Below are 20,005 nucleotides of genomic sequence, written 5' to 3'. Positions count from 1 at the left end.
GGGGGTTTTTGTTTTGTATTTTGCTTTTTGGGGCCACACCTATGGCATATGGAAATTCCCAGGCTAGCAGTCGAATAGGAGGTACAGCTGCACAGCAATGCAGGATCCGAGCTGCATCTGCAACCTACACCACAGCTTGAGGCAATGCTGGATCCTTAACCCACTGAGCAAGGCCAGGGATTGAACCTGAATCCTCATGGATAGTAGTTGAGTTCTTTTGGGGGGGACCACACCCAAGGTGTATGGAAGTTCCCAGGCTGGGGGTTGAATTGGAGCTATAGCCAGAGCAACATCAGATCCAAGCCATGTCTGTGACCTACACCATAGCTCACAGCAATGCCAGATCCTTAACCCACTGAGCAAGGCCAGGGATCTAACCTGTATCCTCATGGATACTAGTCTGGTTGATTTCCACTGAGCCACTCCAAGAACTCCTTGGTTTATTTTTAATTATGTGTTTTAAAAATACATCTGTGTCTGAAACACAATATTGCAAATCAACTATACTTCAATTAAAATATATCTATTTTAGTTGTGGCAAAGTACACATAACATAAAGTTTACCCTTTTGATTATTATTGATTTATTTTTAAACCTAGGGAAAATTTCAGAAGAACTAGGTGCCAGAAAACCTGGCATGGTAGTCAGGCTTCCCCTCTGACCCACCGAATGGCATGGGCTGAGTCATCTCGAGAGCCTCGGTTATAAAAATATTAACAAAGATGGCTGTTTATTCAGTTCTTTCTACTTCCCCTTCACCACGTCCTTCCAGCTAAAAGTGAGCCCATTATGCAGGTCATCCAGATACAGTTATTACTACTGTCTAAATTTTATTGTATGCCTATTCCATGCCCCACACTGAACATAGGAATCTTATGAGGGTAATAGTTATTGTTCCTTGTTTATAAATGAGCAATCTGAGGCACAAAGTGGTTAAACATCTTGACCAGGGTCACTCAGACTAGGAATTCTGCACTGTTTCTGTTGGGTGTGGTTTTGCATTCATTGACCACTATGGTCAGGCCTCTGTTGAGCACTATTAGTATGCAAGGTGGTTAAGATGGAGAAAAGCAAGCAAGCCCCCTGGTCAGAGAAACAGACAGCAAAATAATAAAAATAATTCATTCTTGTACAGAATCTCAGGGGCTGGGTTAAATGTTTTACCTTGCCTAAAAGGTTTGAGCTCAGCTTTGAAAGGTGCATAAGATAAAGTGTTGCCAGATTTAATAAATCAAAATATTGGACAGCCAGGAGTTCCTGTTGTGGCTCAGTGGGTTAAGAACCCGACATAGTGCCCTAGAGGATGTGGGTTCGATCCCTGGCCCTGCTCAGTGGGTTAAGGATCCGGCATTGCTACGAGCTGTGGTTTGGGTCACAGACTCAGCTCGGATCCTGCATTGCTGTGGCTGTGGCAGGTGCAGCTCCAATTCAACCCTTTGCCCAGGAACTTCCATATGCCGCAGGTGGGGCCCTAAAAAAGAAAAAAAAATATGGGGCAGCCAGTTTAATTTCCATTTCAGATAGGCAACAAATTGTTTTTTAGTATAAGAATATTTGGAACATACTACTTTTTAGTCTAAAAATATTTGGAACATTACCTTTTAGTATAAAAATATTCAGGTCACATATTTTTAAAATTATTTGCTGTTTATCTGGAAATTCAGATAACTGGGTGTCCTGTATTTAATCTGGCAATCCCAATAAGATTGTTTTCTGAATGGACAGAGTGGTAAAAATAGGCTTTTTTAGGTCTCACAGTGAATATTTTTTTTTTACATAAAAGTTACACATGGCCTTGCTAAAACATTCAAACAGTATGGAGCTAAAGTGTGGTTCTGCATCTTGTCTTTTCTGCCTCAGAGATCATTATGCTGGAGACATGGCTATGCACAGAGAGTGCCCATTCTTTTTAACAGCTGCATAGTGTTCCATTGTCTGCCTGTGGTCATCTGGATTTCACAGGCCTCTGTGGATGGGTTCAGATTTTCGATGAGCACAAACAACGCTGCCAAGACATTCCTTGAACATATATCTCTGTGTGTGTTTGAGAACATAATAGCAGGTAAATTCCCAGACTAGGAATTGTGGGGGTCACAGTTTATGCATTTTACATTTTCATTGTTGTTGCCAAGTTCCTAGTTAAGGGGGCTGCAGCAAACTCACACTCACCCATGTCATATTTTTCCATTTTATAAACTCTTTAAAATCTTTCGAAACTTTGCTCATACAGTGGATCATTCATATTCTTGCAGGGGCACATGGGAGCTCTGAGAATATGATGAAAACTATGGCCCTTCTCCCCGGGAAACCATACACCAGCACGCACATGCCACGCAACTCATAGTCAACATTTAGTGAGGGGCCTATGTCTATCCACAGCCCCACTTCCTGCTTCCAGGGCAGTGGTTCTCACACTTTAAGTAAAATAAGACTTCCAGGGAACTCATTACATATTCAGATGGTATTTCAACAACTCTTTTTGAGAGAGCTGAGGACACTTGGATAAAGTCATTGAAACCCAGTTTGGGGTCCGACTCTTGAGTGGAGATGGAGCAATTGGAGAGGCAATGAAGCATGATGGGGGCCAATGGGGTCTTTGGAATTGGACCCGAACTTTGAACTTGGCTCTGCTACTCCCTGGCCTGGTGACCTAACCTGTGGGAGGCCTTCATTTCCTCCACCTCCTCTGCATGAGGGGGATGGCAACCATCTGGCTTGAGTGAGGGTTAAATGAGATAATGCAGCTCTGAGCTGAGTGCCGGGGCCTGAGAAACACTGGCTCTCGTCTTTTTTTTTTTTTTTCCCACTGTACAGTAAGGGGGTCAGGTTATCCTTACATGTGTACATTGCAATTACAGTTTTTCCCCCACCCTTTTTTCTGTTGCAACATGAGTATCTAGACAAAGTTCTCAATGCTATTCAGCAGGATCTCCTTGTAAATCTATTCTAAGTTGTGCCTGATAAGCCCAAGCTCCCCATCCCTCCCACTCCCTCCCCCTCCCATCAGGCAGCCACAAGTCTCTTCTCCAAGTTCATGATTTTCTTTTCTGAGGAGATGTTCATTTGTGCTGGATATTAGATTCCAGTTATAAGTGATATCATATGGCATTTGTCTTTGTCTTTCTGGCTCATTTCACTCAGTATGAGAGTCTCTAGTTCCATCCATGTTGCTGCAAATGGCATTATGTCATCATTCTTTTTTATGGCTGAGTAGTATTCCATTGTGTATATATACCACCTCTTCCGAATCCAATCATCTGTCGATGGACATTTGGGTTGTTTCCATGTCCTGGCTATTGTGAATAGTGCTGCAATGAACATGCGGGTGCACGTGTCTCTTTTAAGTAGAGTTTTGTACGGATAGATGCCCAAGAGTGGGATTGCAGGGTCATATGGAAGTTCTATGTATAGATTTCTAAGGTATCTCCAAACTGTTCTCCATAGTGGCTGTACCAGTTTACATTCCCACCAACAGTGCAGGAGGGTTCCCTTTTCTCCACAGCCCCTCCAGCACTTGTTAATGATGGCCATTTATTAATGATGGCCATTCTGACGGGTGTGAGGTGATATCTCATGGTAGTTTTGATTTGCATTTCTCTTATAATCAACAATGTTGAGCATTTTTTCATGTGTTTGTTGACCATCTGTATATCTTCTTTGGAGAAATGTCTGTTCAGGTCTTTTGCCCATTTTTCCATTGATTGATTGGTTTTTTTGCTGTTGGGTTGTATAAGTTGTTTATATATTCTAGAGATTAAGCCCTTGTCAGCTGCGGCTCTTGTCTTTAATATGTAATGTATTTCACTTAAGACCTCGTTGGGAGTTCTCGTTGTGGTGCAGCAGAAATGAATCCAACTAGGAACCATGAGGTTGAGGGTTCGATCCCTGGCCTCATTCAGTGGGTTGAGGATCCAGCCTTACCTCGAGCTGTGGGGTAGGTCGCAGATGAGGCTTGGATCTCACATTGCTGTGGCTGTGGTGTAGGCTGGCAACTATAGTTTTGATTCAGCCCCTAGCCTGGGAACTTCCATATGCTGCAGGCGCAGCCCTAAAAAGCAAACAAACAAACAAACAAACAAACCAAAAAACCCCTGGCCTTGAATGGTAATTTAGTGGTAATATACAAGGTGTCTTATTATTTTCATTGTCATCATCAAGCTTGAAGGGGAGGCTCTGGCCAGGGGGGAAAAGGGGATGCAGTCCCACCCAGGTGGTAGGAGGCAACGAGGGATTTAAATGCACTGTATGAATACCAGGTATTAAAGTTTTCTTTCTTTACTCCCTAGAATGGCTTCAATAAGAAAACCCAGCCGTCCCGTGTCCAATATCTTTGGTGACTTCAGTGATATTTCCTTGGAAGATTCAAAGGTGGAAGAAATCCAGAACTTGGGAATCAGTCGAAGTCTTACCAAAATAGCACCCAGTCAGAGCAGATTTCTAAAAAGAAACCAAACTGTGGGTGGAAGACACTTATCCCCCAAAGAGAACGCTGTCCTGGGGAGTGGGCCCTGGCCCTCCTCAGGTAGACCCCTGACCATGGCCTCAAAGGTCAGGGCCAATGCTGCACTCACGAAGCTGGCCCAGATCGAAAGCAAGATCAGGAATCGGAAGGTGCAGATGGCGTTGTCTCACGTGGAATCTGACCTGAAGACTTCTGAGGACATGCTTCCTAGTGGAGCAGACGACATTCCCCCCAGGAGGCCGGGTGACCTTTCTTCACAGAACACAGACAAAACCTCCTGGACACAGACCCGTGAAATTCTTGTCTCTGAGGGTGACAAGCCCAGTGGAAAGGTCAGTAAGTTTCTAAAGAAGAGAGAAGCACTTGTTGAAAAGATATCCCCCAAAGCACATGCTGGGAAAGAGAGGAATTTTCAAACACTCAAAGAAAAGAAACCTCCTAGAAAACTGGATTCTCCAGACAGCGATGAGGAGGAAATGAAGGAGCTGCTGGGAAGCTTGATGGAGTCTCCTAGAGAAAAAAACACAGCCACAAATCAGGGTTTCACCAGCACTAGGGTCAGTGAAGAACAACAAATAAAACTGTTCTCGGTAAGATTTGCATCTGCCTATCTACCTATCTATTTACCTATCTACCTATCTATTTTTTCTATCTATCTATCTATTCTTTCTATCTTTCTTTCTTTCTATCCTATCTATTCTATCTATCTGTTCTTCCTGTCTATTCATTTGTCTACTTATCAATTTATCCATCTATTTATTTATTTATTTATTTATTTAGTCTTTTTGCCTTTTCTAGGGCCGCTCCTGCAACATATGGAGGTTCCCAGGCTAGGGGTCCAATCAGAGCTGTAGCCGCCAGCCTACACCACAGCCACAGCAATGCAGGATCCGAGCTGTGTCTGCAACTTACACCACAGCTCATGGCAACGCCAGATCCTTAACCCACTGAGCAAGGCCAGGGATCGAACCTGCAACCTCATGGTTCCTAGTCGGATTCGTTAACCACTGAGCCACGACAGGAACTCCCTATCTATTTATTTATTTACCACACCTGTGGCATGAGGAAATTCCCCAGCCAGAAATTAAACCCATGCCACAGCAGTGACCTGAGCCACCATAGTGACAATACTGGATCCTAAACCTGCTAGGCCACCAGGGAACTCCTGCTTGTATTTATTTTTAGTAGAAGTTTTGCATTTGTACCTTTATGTCATAGCACTAGAGGTTTTTTTTTGGTTTGTTTTTGTTTTTTTTTTTGGCTATGCCCAAGGCATGTGGAATTCCTGGCCCAGGGATAGAAACCATGCCACAGCAGCGACCCAAGCCACTGCAGTGATATGCCAGATCCTTAACATACTGCACCACAAGGGAACTCCCACTAGAGACTCTGATGGCAGCCATCACTCATAAGCTACTTGAGAAAGTGTTTACAAAGGAAAGGTTGGGTTTCAGCCCATCACAGGTACCCATTCCTGGTCTGTTCTGTAAGGGACGGGATTTGGGACACATTAGACAGTTTTGCAATATGTTGAGCTTATGCTATATACACCACATGACAGCACCAGCAGTGATCACTGCTATTGGTGATCCTCGCCTACTTGTCAGTTGTACCACACAATAATCACTAACTTGGGAAGGCTGCCTTTCCATTTTTTAAAAATTGAGGTGGGAGTTCCCTTGTGGTCTAGTGGTTAGGACTCGGCACTTTCACCACTGTGGTCCGGGTTCAATCCTGGTCTGGGAACTGAGGGCACATATTAAGCCACTGCATGCCATAGCTAAAAAAGAAAAAAAAAAGGTCAAAATTAAAAAATAAATAAATAAAATTGGGGTGAAATAACCTAAAATTGATCTAATAACAATCCAGTGGCATTTAGTGCCTTACACAAACCACCAGCTCTGTCTCGTTCCAAAACAGTATCATCATCCCCAAAGGAAACCCTTACCTAGTATCACTTCTGTTTCTCCCTCCCCTAGAACCTAATAGTCACTATCTCCTTTCTGTCTCTGTGGGTTTGCCTGTTCTAGACATTTCATGTAATGGAATCACATGGAATCAGACAACACCTGGCCTTTTGTGTCTGGTTTCTTCCCCTCAGCATGATTTTTTCGAGGTTCACTCACATTGGAGCGTGTATCAGTGCTTCATTCCTTTTTATGGCTGAATATTATTCCATCGTATGGGTGGACCACATTTGGTTTATCCATTCATCTATTGATAGGCATTTGGGTTGTTTCCACCTTTTGGTGATTGTGACTAGTGTACAAGTATCTGAGTCCCTGTTTTCAGTTCTTTTGGGTCTATACCTAGGAGTGGAATTGCTGCGTCCTATAGTAATTCTATGTGTAACTTGTTGTGGAACAGATGAACTGTTTCCCATCAGCAGTGTATGAGGGCTCCAGTTTCTCTACATTCTCGCCCACATTTGTTTTCCGGGGGGTTTTTTGGTTTTGTTTTTTGTTTTTTGTCATAGCCATCCTATGCGTGTGAAGTGATGGGACGGTTGTAGGTTTTTTTTAATTAATTTATTTATTTTAGTCTATTTAGGGCCATACACATGGCATATGGAAGTTCCCAGGCTAGGGGGAAAATCACAGCTGTAGCCACAGCAAATGGGATCCGATCCTTGTCCGTGACCTACACCACAGCTCGTGGCAATGGTGGATCCTTAACCCACCAAGCAAGGCCAGGGATTGAACCCACATCCTCATGGATACAAATTGGGTTCATTACTGCTGAGCTGCGACATGAACTCCATTGGTCTTGTTTTGTTTTGTTTTTAATCTTTTAAAGATTTCTTTCCTTTTGGCCATGCCCAAAGCATATAGAAGTTATGGGGCCAGGGATTGAACCTGCGCCACAGCAGTGACAACACCAGATCCTGAACCTACTGTGCCACCTGGGAACTCTAGGAAGGTTGCATTCTAAAAGGGAAAAATCTGTATATTGATTTTGACTCTGTTGAAGATCCAGGCAGTCATAGATCACGTACTAAGGGAACCTGGTTTAGAAAATGTGTAATTAACGGTATGTATTTGAAAGCAAAGTGATATTCCTAATTATTTGTGGAGTATGTTTTTTTCTTTTTAATTTTTTTGGCCATGGCATGCAATAACTTGATGTGGGGCCTGGGTTCCCAGACCAGGGATTGAACCCAGCCTGCAGCAGTGAAAGCATAACCACTAGACCACCAGGGAACTCCCTTGTGGAGTATTTCTAATCTCAGTGTTAGCTTGTCTAAATGTTGTACCTTGACTTCCAGAAATGGGGGGAGAGGAGAGATAGGAGCAGAGAAGGATAATTGTTTGATCACCAAGGAGTTAGTCTCATGCTTCCCACCAGCCGTGGTGTCCAATGATAAGGACAGATGTGTCGTACATTTGGTAATTTCACTTAATTTCCTCCAAAGTAGGATCAGACCCCAACTCAACCAAGAGTCCTTTCACTGCCCAGTAAGGACCTTTCCAGTTCAAAGCCATTTTGGACATCACGTGTGCCAACCTCACAGTCAGCCGATGGGATCCTTCGCAGCACTGGCTCAAGAAATTGTTCCCCACAGACTCACATTTCAGATGACACAGCCCCCCACAAAGCATCGATTTCCACTCCCGGCACCTTTCCGAAGTCATTGCCTTCGACAGTCGGGGACGGCAAGCTCTCATCCCCGCCCAGATGGAGTGAGGCTGGGCCTCTGGAGGAGTCTCCCTCAGCAGCTACCGATGACAGCCTAAACGGTAACCCTGGGTAGGAAGGGCAGGTCTGCCTTTAGGGTCCCCAGTGTGGTGTCACAGGGTATTGTCATGAGGAGTACCAGTCACACCCTCGGCTTCCTGATCTTTCCTAGTCAAGGAGCCAAGTCAGATTTTTGTTCTGTCTTTAAGCCTTCATCTGGTAATGTTGCCCAGTGACAGAGCAGAAAAAAAAAAAAAATCCTTCTCAAGACATGTGGATGAGAAAGGCAACTCAGTTTTTCTTGTTGTGAAAAAGGAATTTGCCTCCCTTCCTTTTTTTCTTTTTTTCTTTTTCTTTTTGGTATGCAGAAGCTCCCCAGGCTAGGGATTGAACCTGTGCCATAGCAGCAACCCAAGCCACAACAGCAACAATGCCAGATCCTTAACCCACTGACCCACCAGGGAACTCCTTTCCTTTCCTTTATATTTTAATTAAAAAATTTTTTTTTGTCTTTTTAGGCCTGCACCCACGGCATATGGAGGTTCCCAGGCTAGGGGTCGAATCTGCGCTACAGCTGCAGGCTGACACCACAGCCACAGCAACTCGAGATCTGAGCTGCACCTGTGACCCACACCGCAGCTCACAGCAATGCTGGATCCTTAACCCATTGAGCAAGGCCAGGGATGGAACCTCTGTCCTCATGGATACTAGTCTGATTTGTTTCTGCTGAGTCGCTATGGGAACTCCTCCTTTCCTTTTTAAATTCAGAAAATGAAACAGATCTCTAGCCAGTCACTTTTAGGGGTGGGAAGGCTGTACCTTCAGCATGTGGAAGTTTCCAGAAAGGAATGCAACCCATGCCACAGCAGTGACCCAAGTTGCGGTAGTGACAGTGTGCATCCTGAACCCACTCTGCCACAAGAGAACAACTTTTCTGTTCTTTCTTTTCTTTTTCTTTCTTTTTTTTCGGTCTTTTGTCTTTTTAGGGCTGCATCCGTGGCATATGCAGGTTCCCAGGCTAAGGGTCAAATCGGAGCTGTAGCTGCCGGCCTACACCATAGCCACAGCAATGCAGGATCCGAGCTGCATCTGCAACCTACACCACAGCTCACGGTAATGCTGGATCCTTAACCCACTGAGTGAGGTCAGGGATCAAACCTGCCTCCTCACGGATGCTAGTCAGATTCGGTTCCGCTGAACCACAACGGGAACTCCCCTTTCTGCTCTTTCTTAAATACGTACAATATTAAAATAAAAATCATGTTGAATGATGTTCAAATAATAAAAATATTTGTGACTGAAGTTCTCCTGTGGTTCAGCAGGTTAAGGATCCAGCATGTCAGGAATTTGATGACAATTAGACGCACCCCTGCCCCCAGGTGCTGGACGATCAGTAGCCTGTGAATCAGTTGTAGGGAAGGACAAATAGCTGTTCCTTGTGTCTTTCAGGTTTTCAGCTGGGGCTGTTTAACAAAAGACAGGTTAGAAGTTCCTGTTATGGCATAGTGGGTTAAGGATCTTTGTGGTCTCTGTGGCAGCACAGGTTCAACCCCCAGCCCAGTGTAGTGGGCTAAGAATCTGGCGTGGATGCAGCTTTAGCACAGGTCTAGCTGCAGCTTGGATTCCATCCCTGGTCCAGGAACGTCCATATGCTGCCGGCATAGCCAAAAAGAAAAAAAAAAAGAAGAAGAGGCAAATTAACGGGAGAAAAGCATTCAGTTTTTTGGTTTTGGGTGTTTTTTTTTTTTTTTTGGTCTTTTATCTTTTGAGGGCCTCACCTGCGGCACATGGAGGATCCTAGGCTAGGGGTCTTATTGAAGCTGTTGCTGCCGGACTACGTCACAGCTACAGCAACGCCAGATCCAAGCCACATCTGTGACCTACAGCACAGTTCATGGCAATGTCGGATCCTTAACTGACTGAGCGAGGCCAGGGCCACATCTGTGACCTACAGCACAGCTCATGGCAATGTCGGATCCTTAACTGACTGAGCGAGGCCAGGGATCGAACCCGCAACCTCATGGTTCCTAGTCGGATCCATTTCTGCTGTGCCACAACAGGAACTCCAAGCATTCAGATGTTAAATAAATATGTGATAAATATGTAATGTAAGTTTTATGTGACACAAGAGCCTTCATAAGGAAATGAAGAAACGGTCACGCCTCACGATAAGTTTGATGAGGAGTGGAAAATCGGGAGAAAATGTGATAGACAAGAGGATATGAGCTAAGGGGAGTAGTAGTGTGCTACTTGGGGTTGGGATCGCTCCGTGTCCCTCCATCTTGGGCGTAAGGATGCTCCTTTCCTCTGGGTAGAGGGAAAGCGCGTCTTACGTGAAGGTCTAACAACCTGCTTCAGGGGAGAGGGTCAGGGAGCCCTCGCAGCCCCCGCTGTGTCTCAGATTCCTGCAGCTCAAATATTCAAGGTGCCAAAGTACCACTGGGTGTGGGCCGGGAGGAAGTGCACCGCCAACCAAGGTGATCTCATGAGGGTCAGAGAAGGCTGGGGGATGGACTCCAGTGATGTGGCAGCCTCAGGGCCTGCCATCTGCTGGATGCCACTTGGTGCCTTGCCAACACGGGCTCGGATCTTTGGGCCCAAGAGACTGGTGAGTGGGCATCCTCGCCAGCCTGGCCGGTGTGGATGAGAAGGTGGGTGTAGCTGGTGGGGCAGGTGCCAGACCTGGCTTCTTGCCCTGCTGGGCTGCCCCTCAGCCCTTGCCACTGGCCCAGAGAGGCCCCTTGGTGCCCAGACCCCCCCTTCCCTCATCCTGATGCAGCCTCAAGGGAGGCAGGCAGCTGGGAGTGGGGAGTACTAGTCTGAGTTGGGGGTTTAGCATACCTGGGGTGGATGTCCTTACTGGTCAAGCAGTCCGGGGTTCTGTGTGCCTCATGTTCCTCATCTGTGAGGTGAGGCAGAATTGTGTCAGTGAGCTGGTGCCCGTGGAGGCCTCAGTGGGTCCTGCTTCACAGTAAAAGTGCATGTCAATGTCAGCTGATGTGACAATAATGTTATTTCGCAGCCAGCACCAACACTGTTCCTAAAGGCTAGTCCACAGTCTTCTGTGGTGCCTTTGCCCAAGCTGCCTCGGATGCCTTGGTCCATGAACGTTATCTCTGGATCTACCTGTCCCACGGCACTGTAGTGACTGGCAATGTCAGAGGAGCTGGGAGGTGGGCGGGAGGAGCCCCTAGCGCTAGTGTCATGTGTGGGCTTTGATATGATCCCATGTCAGGCTGACTGGCATGTGGTGGTACTTCACTCAGCCGACCTTTCCAGAGAGCGTGGGTGGCCCACCCTTTTTTCTCTCTTGCTCACCACCTGTCCAGAGGGTCCTACTCCCGTCTGCTCCTGCTTACTGTCCCCTTCCTGTTTTGTGGAAGCCCCTAGGGGCCCTGGGCCCCCCTCCCAGATCAGCCATGGTTGGATCATGTACCTGCTTGAGTTCTTTTCTTTTTACAGCCGCACCATTGGCATAAGGAAGTTCCTGGGCTAGGGGTCGAATCAGAGCTGCTGCTGAGGCTTGTGTCACAGTTACAGCAATGCCAGATCTGAACTGCTTCTGTGATCTACGCTGCAGCTTGCTGCAATGCTGGATCCTTAATCCACAGAGCGAGGCCAGTGTTTGAACCCACATCTTCATGGACACTATATTGGATTCTTAACCTGCTGAGCTATGACAGGAACTCCCTCTGCTTGGGTTTTGAGGCCATGCAGGCAGGAGGCACAGCTCCAATCCACACATACCCCCCTCCCCCCGCCTCCCAGCACACACATACAACGTCTGTGCTTCAGGGTCTTGAACTGGGCCAATGGTAGAGGCCCTGCTGACACTGCCAATGGCGGGCTCACAGGTTGAATGGGCAGAAATCTGCTGGGGCACCAGACCTGGGCTGAGCATTCCTGCTCCTGAGTGGCCGCCCAGCACTTGGGTGCTGGTGACTGGCCAGCTGGCCCCACAGAGCGGTTGTTCACCTGAGCTCCTGTGGCCTTAACTCTCTGTAAATGAGAACTTAGGACAAGGTGCCTCTCCTCAGAGGAGGGGACCTTGTGCACCCTTGTCACTGTGCCTCCTTCGTGGCACTGTGATCATCTGCTCTTCTGTCTAGGCCAGGGGCGAGGAGGCCCATTTTTATAAATAAAGTTTTATTGGGACACAGCCATGCCCATTCATTTACACATGATTTGTGGCAGTTTTTGAATCATAAGAGCAGAGCTGAGCAACTGTAACAGACAGACTAGTCCGAAAAGCCAAAAATAGTCACTCCCTAGTCCTTCAGAAAAGAAGAAGCACTCAGACCCCTGGGCAAGCTTTCTGAAAACAGGCATGGCATGCCTTCCAAGCTTCCTGTCCCTAGCATTTAGCCTGGTGCCTACAAGTGCTAGTAGGCTATGGAGTAAATAAATGAGTCAATATTGTCATGTTGCATTTTTCATTACAGATTTTAGAATAAACATTTTATCCCTTGATGATCTGTCTCCAGCTGTCAGTGAGAAACCAGACTTTGAACAGAAAGTAAGTACAATGAACTGATTTATCATTGCAGGTCTTTAGATAGAAAGGCTTGCAACCATCATGACTAAGCCAGTAGTTCTCACCTGGGGGTGATTGCACCCCTTGGGGACACTTGGCCACATCTGGTGACATTGTGGTCATTGTGACTAGGGTGCAGGGTGCTACTGACATTGAGTTGGTGGCAGCCAGGGATGCTGCTTATTGTTTGGCAATGTACAGGATGGCCTCCATGCAAAGAATATTTGGATCTCAAATGTCTGTGTGCCATGGGTGAGACCTTGATTTTGTTATAATGGAATCGAGCTACTTAATGTAGCCAACAGTGAAAGCAGGTCCCACTGAGACCTCCCCACCATAATACCTGCATTGACCTCTTCTTGTTCCAGTGTCCCATGGGGATTCTGGCCGTATTAGTAACTGCCTCATGATCAATGCATTTTTTTTAGGGCTGTACTGTGGTATGTGGAGGTTCCCCGGCTAGGGGCTGAATTGGAGCTGCAGCTGCCAGCTACACCACAGCCATAGCAACGTGGGATACAAGCCTTGTTTGTGACCTCCACTGCAGTTTGCAGCAACGCCAGATCCTTAACCCACTGAGCAAGGCCAGGGATCGAGCCTGCATCCTTAAGGATACTAGTCAGGTTTGTTTCCACTGATCCACAATAGGAACTCCCAATATGTGTTTTAATAATGCAGAATAATGACGCTTTAGCTAATTCCACCCATGTGCCACCTACACATGTGTCCTGGGCTGAAGGGTCCACGGTACTTGGCCTGCCCAAATACTGCCCAGAGTGGACCCTCGCTTGCCAGGCCCCAGGTGGTGGTGGGGTGCTTTCATTCTAATGCAGCAGTATTTTGAGTGTGTTGCTTGTTCCAAGATACCTTCAGTTACCTCTGCCATCCTTTGTTTTAGAAAGATGGTCAGAGGGAAAAGGCATCCAGCCGAAGCCCCTGGGTAGGGAGCCCTTCCTCTGGAAGTGAGGTCTCTGAGCACCTGAGCGAGCGGTCGGCCTTGTCTGCTGGGTCCAAGGGTGTTTCTGGCCCAGGGCCCATGTCACAGGAACCTCTGGCCAGCTCCGAGAGCTTTTCTTACTCGGAAGATTTTGAAAAATCCCCTAGTCCAACGACAGCGTCTGAGTTGACGGCCCATTCTGAGGAGTCTCCTGACAGGACGCTGGCCACTCGGTCTGAGTTTTCTGCAAGTCTGGAGACAGCCCTTCCTCCACCAACACCCAAGTCTCAGAAGAAGCGGACCAGGGGTGTTGCAAGAGTCATGGTGAAGGAGACGGCTGTGCAGACCCCTGATCCTGCCTTCATCTACCAGTGGACTAAGGGTAAGAGTGATGGCCTGGAGCTCTGAGGAGGGAGGAGGGGGCCTGGCTGCAGTGACAAGCACCAGAGCCAGGAGGTCTGAGCTGTTGTCATTAACTAGCTGTGGGGACCCTAGCACCCTATCTCCTCTTCCACTGAAGAGGGCAGGGTTCCCTGTCTTCCCACTGTCTTCCAAGCTCTAAAACACTCTGAAAAGTTTCAGAACCAAAGACAAAGGCAGTGGTTCTCAGCTGGGGTGATCTCGGCCCCAGAGGACATTGGCAAGGTCTGAGTGACAGACAGACAGTCTATGGGTAGATGCCAGGGGTGCTGCCTAACATGCTGCAGTGGCCAGGACAGCCCCACCACAGAGTGATGTGCTCCACATGTCAGCTATGCCTGGGGTGAGCTGGGGGCAGTGCTGAGACAGGAGCCACCTTCCAGGACAGTGAGTGTTCAGGTGACTCATGGGGCCCCAGCCTGGGGGGTCCAGGGGCTGCCGTGTCACTTGTTTAGCTGGTTGTCCAAACTCGGGTTTTGGAGGGTTCTCTTCTGGGGTGTGGCAGGCACTGCTCATAGTGGCTGGTGCAGCTTTCCAGGTATTTCTCTTGTCCCCAGCATCCTGGCCCTTCTGGACAGAGAGGTCACTTTTTTTTTCTTCTTCTCTTTTTTAGGGTTGCACCTGTGGCATATGGAAGTTCCCAGGTTAGGGGTTGAATTGGACCTGTAGCTGGAGCCTACACCACAGCCACAGCAATGCCAGATCCAAGCCGTGTCTGCAACCTACACCACAGCTCATGGCAACACTGGATCCTTGACCCGCTAAGTGAGGCCAGGGATCGAATCCTCAACCTCATGGTTCCTAGTTGGATTCGTTTCCACTGCACCACGGTGGGAACTCTGAATATAGTTCTCTTTGCTATACAGTAGGACCTTGCTGTTTATCCATTCTGTATGTCATAGTTTGCTTCTGCTAACCCCCAACTCCCAATCCATCCCTCCTCCGTCAACCTTGGCAACCACAAGTCTGTTCTCTATGTCTGTGAGTCTGTTTCTGTTCTGTAGATGGGTTCATTTGTGCCATATTTTAGATTCCACATGTAATATATGGTATTTGTCTTTCTCTGAGTTATTTCACTTGGTTTGATAATCTCTAGGTCCATCCATGTTGCCGCAAATATCATTTGGAGAGGCATCACAGCCACACCATGTGGAGGTTCCTGAGCCAGGGATGGAGCCTGAGCCACAGCAGTGAGCCAAGCCACAGCAGGGATAATGCTGGCTACTTAACCTGCTGCGCCACCAGGGAACTCTGTTTTTGCAATTTAAAGAGATCCTTTTGTAAAACATTGGTGGTGCTGATTTCCTAGACGAGTCCTGACATGGAAAGGAGGAAGAAAAAAGGCAGCCTAACGAAACCAGCTTGTTACAGTCAGGGAACATTCCAAAGCCCTCAAATGGTTGCGGAGGGAAGAGCTGGGGAAGGGGGCACGATGCCGCACTCGTCAGCTGCCCTGAGCTTCAGTGACCACTTCAGCCAGCTCACCTGAGCTGTATGTTGAACATGGTGAACCTACCAGAAAGACGGAGGCAGGTTTGGGGAAATTTTAAAAGGGTAAGAGGTTAAAAAAGCAAGGAGGGTGGCCATCACATTCAGAAAGAGAAAAGGACAGATTCACTAGCTTATTTTAAAGGTCATATCATTGATGAGAAAGTCTTTGCTCTGCATCTTGTCCACTCACCCCTCCTCCTTTTTCCTTGGGACAGCGGCCAGTGTGGCGGCCATCGGGCCAGCCCTGGGAGGCGCCTACGTGGACCCTGCACCCATTGCCAGTCATGTCATCAGTGCAGATGCCATAGAAGGTAACAGACCAGCTCAACTTGTGGGTCCTGTCAGTGAAAGGGACATTTTACCTGCAACTTCATGCCCACCCTTGGAGGTGTGGTGCCTCCTTTAGCATTAGGTTCAGGGAATCTGCTGGTGGGCATCGTTACAGTCTCAGGAAACTGCCACAATTCCTGGGACCCCGGACAACAATGTCTGAGGGCAGTTATCTGTCTTGCAAAATGACGCTGATGCTGGACTAAACAGTAAGGTTACCAGTAAGACACCTGTGAGCCTTCCACCCCAACAGGGCTATTTTTATTTTGTGTGTTCCCCTTTGAGCCTTTTTGGTCCAGAATCCATAGCTGTTTTTCTCTGGGAGACACTTAGCCAGTACGGAGTTTATATCCTTTAAAAAAGAAAGTCATCCTTTATGTATTTATTTATTTATTTTTTGGCTGCACACACTGCACATGGAAATTCCTAGGCCAGGGATCGAATCTGAGTTCCAGCTGCAACCTACACCACAGCTGTGGCAATGTGGGATCCTTAACCCACTGCACCAGGCTGGGGATTGAACCCATGCCTTAGCAGCAATGTGAGCCGTCACAGAGCCAGCACCAGATCTTTAATCCACTGTGCCACAGTGGGAACTCCCCTTTTTAAAAAACTTAATATTAACCTCAAGATTTTTCCCAGTTACTATTTAGCATTGTTTTGTTTAGTTTTTTTGGTTTTTTTTGACCATGGCATGCTGTGGCTTGATGTCAGATCCCAGACCAGAGCCTGAACTGGGCTGCAGTGGTGAAAGCACCAAGTCTTACCCACTAGACCACCAAGGAACTTCCCCTACTATGTAGTCTTAATAAATCATCATTTTTAACAGTTGAAGTTATTTTAAATTGTATTTTTATATAAAAATTATATTTTAATTGCATTTTAAATTCTAAAATATTTTAAGTACGTGTTTAAAAATGTGTAATGTAAAAATGTACCCTCTTCCTTATTGTTACCTTTTGGCTGCACCCGTGGCACACGGAAGTTCCAGGGCTAGGGATCGAACCATGCCATAGCATCGACCTAAGCCACAGTAGTGAAAACATTGGATACTTAACCTGATGAGCTACCAGGGAACAGCATCTTCTCCCCCCCCCCTTTTTTTCTTTTTACAGCCACACCTATGGCATATGGAAGCTCCCACGCCAGGGGCTGAATTAGAGCTGCAGGCCTACACCACAGCCACCGCAATTCGAGATCTGAGAAGCATCTGCAACCTATGATGCAGCTTGCAGCAATGCTGGATCCTTAACCCACTGAGCGAGGCCAGGGATCAAACCTGCATCCTCACAGAGACAATGTCGGGTCCTTAACCCACTGAGCTACAATGAGAAATCCTCTTCCCCATTTTTATTTTTATTTGCTTATTTTAGGGCTGCAGCCATGGCATATGGACGTTCCCAGGCCAGGGGTTAGAATCAGCTACAGCTCCTGTGCAGTAATGCGGGATCTGAGCTGCATCTGCAACCTACACCACAGCTCGTGGCAATACCAGATCCTTAACCCACTGAGTGACACCAGGGATTGAACCCGTGTCCTCATGGATACTAGTTGGATTTGTTTCCGCTGTGCCATGAAGGAACTCCCTCCTCATCCCTTCTTTTAATCATACGGTTCAGGAGTGTTAGATTTGCACCATGCGGGTGCAGTTTTACTGGCCTTTCCTTGTGTTGGACGCTCAGCCTGAGCGTTCTGGTTCTTCCTGGGAGTTGAGTGTCCCACACAGGCAGCTCTGGGGAGCCACACATGTCAATGAAAAGCAGTTCTTGTATTGCTGAGTAGAGATAGGCACATAACAGGCCAGGCCTTCATGGCTTCCGAAGGTGGCTGCACCTGCAGAGAGCATCCTGACACAGCTGAGGGGGCAGTGGCTACAGGGCCCTCGAGGGGTACAGGGACTGTCAGGGGCCAGGGGCCAGGCTGCTGACTGATGGGGAACTGTTGCAGCCCTGACAGCATACAGCCCAGCCGTGTTTGCACTCAATGACATGCTGAAGCAGCAGCTGAACCTGACGCAGCAGTTCATCGAGGCCAGCCGGCACCTACACGCGTCCCTCCTGCACTCCCTGGACCGGGACTCGTTCCACTACCACACCCTGGAGGAAACCAAAGAGGTGACCATGGCACAGCTGCCCCTTCATGGGAGAGAGGGCAGGGGGCTTCCCATGCTTAGTCTGGGGCAGCAGGGATGCTGGGAACCGGCTGCTTTCAGTCCTAATGGAAGGAGTCTTGTTCTGTCCTTGTCTGTGACCAGGGCTGGTATGGGGTGGGCACTAAGCGCCAGCGGCAGCCTAGGCTCTCTGTGACCTCCGACCAAAGGTGACCTCCTCAGTGAGGGTCTCCAAAGCCCCTTCCTGAGGGCCACTGGGCGAGGTCTCTCTCAGTCCTGAGGGCTAAAGCTCAAGGTACATCACACTCACCTATGTCTCTTTTTCCCTCCAAAAATTTATTATTTTATTTTTTGGCCATGCCCATGGCGTGCAAAATTTTCCAGTCCAGGGATCAAACCCATGCCACAGCAGTGACCTGAGCTGCTGCAGTGTCAATGCCAGATCCTTAACTGCTAGGCCACCAGGGAATGTCCCCAAAATTAATTAATTAATTAATTAGTCTTTTTGCCATTTTCTTGGGCCGCTCCCACGGCATATGGAGGTTCCCAGGCTAGGGGTCAAATCGGAGCTCTAGCCACCGGCCTACGCCAGAGCCACAGCAATGCGGGATCTGAGCCGCGTCTGTGACCTACACCACAGCTCACGGCAATGCCGGAAACTTAACCCACTGAGCAAGGGCAGGGATTGAACCCACAACCTCATGGTTCCTAGTCGGATTCATTAACCACTGCGCCATGACAGAAACTCCTCCCCCAAATTTATTTTTTTCTGATTACAAAAAAATATTATTTTATAATAATTTTATTGGATATGGAACTTGTCAAGTCCTCCATAACATTATATTCTTTAGATTTTTCCTACGTAAGATATAAACCATTAGGTATATGTACACTATATATCAAAGTATAAAATAAATAGAATAGGTATAGTATTATTTATAAGTATTTCTTTACAGAAATGGCATCACAATATATGAATTGTTCTGAATGATTTTTATCATTTTATCAGTATTTCAGTATATATTTCTTAAAAATAAGAACTCTAAGTCACAATACCATTATAATACCAAAACCAAATTAACGTTTAATATCATTAAATAGTAAATTTCCACTCATTTAATAAAAGCTCTACATTTTGTTCCTGTTTTTGTCGTTAGTCTCCAAAGTCATACATCAAGATTGTTTGGTGTCTTTTGAGCCTCCCAATCTAAAGCAGTGGTTCTCAGCCCTGAGCAGTGTCATACCTCCTCAGGCCCGAACACCAAGGTCGTGATGGCAGCAGGGCAGGCCTGGGAGTGGACACTACTCTCACAGGCCCACCAGGGACCCACTTTGAGAACCACTGCTCTACAGGTCTGCCCCCCTGCCCCATCTCTTTTGTTTCCTTGCAGTTTATTGGTCGGAAGAAAACAGGTTGTCCAGTAGTTTCCCACATTCTGGACTTGGCTGACTGCGCCTCTGTGGGGCCCTTTAACTTTGTTTCTGCTGGCTGTACATTAGGTGATTGGATGCAGCGATCTGAGCATGTCACCTGCCTATAGCCTACGGTGACTGCCTGCTGTCTGCTCTAGGCTCATGTCCTGAGTGTGGCACCCAAGCCCTTCTCCCCTACCTGTGTGCTCAGAGGGCACCCCTGGTAGCCCCACCCCCACTGCAGCCCCTCTTCCCCTTCAGGGTACCTGCCCAGAGCCTGCCCGGGCTCACCTCCCCTCTTGTTCCCACAGCACTGCCACCTGGCATCCCATCATTTTTTGCTAGACCCTGGGGACAGGCTCTCCAGCACCCAGAGCTTCAACAGCCCGAGGCTGCAGTGGTGACGGCTTCCCCATGTCTTCTGCCCCACAGTACATCAGACAACACAGGCCCACTCCGCTGACCATGGAGGAGGCTCTGGAGGAGGTGAAGAAGGAGCTGTGAATGCTAGCAGGTGAGACAGACTTGTGGGTCTTGGCTGTGGGCCGACTGAGATGCCCACACATTAGTTCCCAGGGGACACTCAGGGGGGCCTCTCCCAGGACTCACCTGAGTGGAATCCCAGCTCCAGCC

General features: G+C 47.6%; 1 protein-coding gene across 15 annotated transcripts in view; it reads left to right on the top strand.

Annotated features, from left to right (window-relative positions):
* The window catches only part of C2H19orf44 (chromosome 2 C19orf44 homolog), a 29,869-nt gene that overhangs the window by 1,259 nt on the left and 8,605 nt on the right, over nt 1-20,005 (top strand). For 6 of the 15 annotated variants that reach the window (XM_021083583.2, XM_085012479.1, XM_005661194.4 and 3 more), the window contains exons 2-8: nt 4,287-5,052; nt 7,878-8,199; nt 12,580-12,653; nt 13,570-13,990; nt 15,735-15,830; nt 17,797-17,963; nt 19,805-19,886. In XM_021083583.2, coding sequence (XP_020939242.1) covers nt 4,288-5,052; nt 7,878-8,199; nt 12,580-12,653; nt 13,570-13,990; nt 15,735-15,830; nt 17,797-17,963; nt 19,805-19,876 — 1,917 coding nt within the window. In that variant the 5' untranslated portion in view covers nt 4,287 and the 3' untranslated portion in view covers nt 19,877-19,886. Of the gene's footprint in view, nt 1-1,860; nt 2,063-4,286; nt 5,292-7,877; nt 8,200-9,938; nt 12,654-13,569; nt 13,991-15,734; nt 15,831-17,796; nt 17,964-19,683; nt 19,887-20,005 lie in introns of all 15 variants that reach the window. The other 9 variants (XR_002341601.2, XR_001306990.3, XR_002341602.2 and 6 more) reach the window with 4 other exon arrangements.

This window comes from Sus scrofa, chromosome 2 (assembly GCF_054392235.1).
Source record: "Sus scrofa isolate SSC_HxYL_T2T_F1_AM1 chromosome 2, Sscrofa_HxYL_maternal_Yorkshire_Landrace_v2.0, whole genome shotgun sequence".
NCBI lineage: Eukaryota > Metazoa > Chordata > Mammalia > Artiodactyla > Suidae > Sus > Sus scrofa.
Note: the sequence above shows the minus strand (reverse complement) of the source record. Positions and strands in the feature narration are given on the sequence as shown.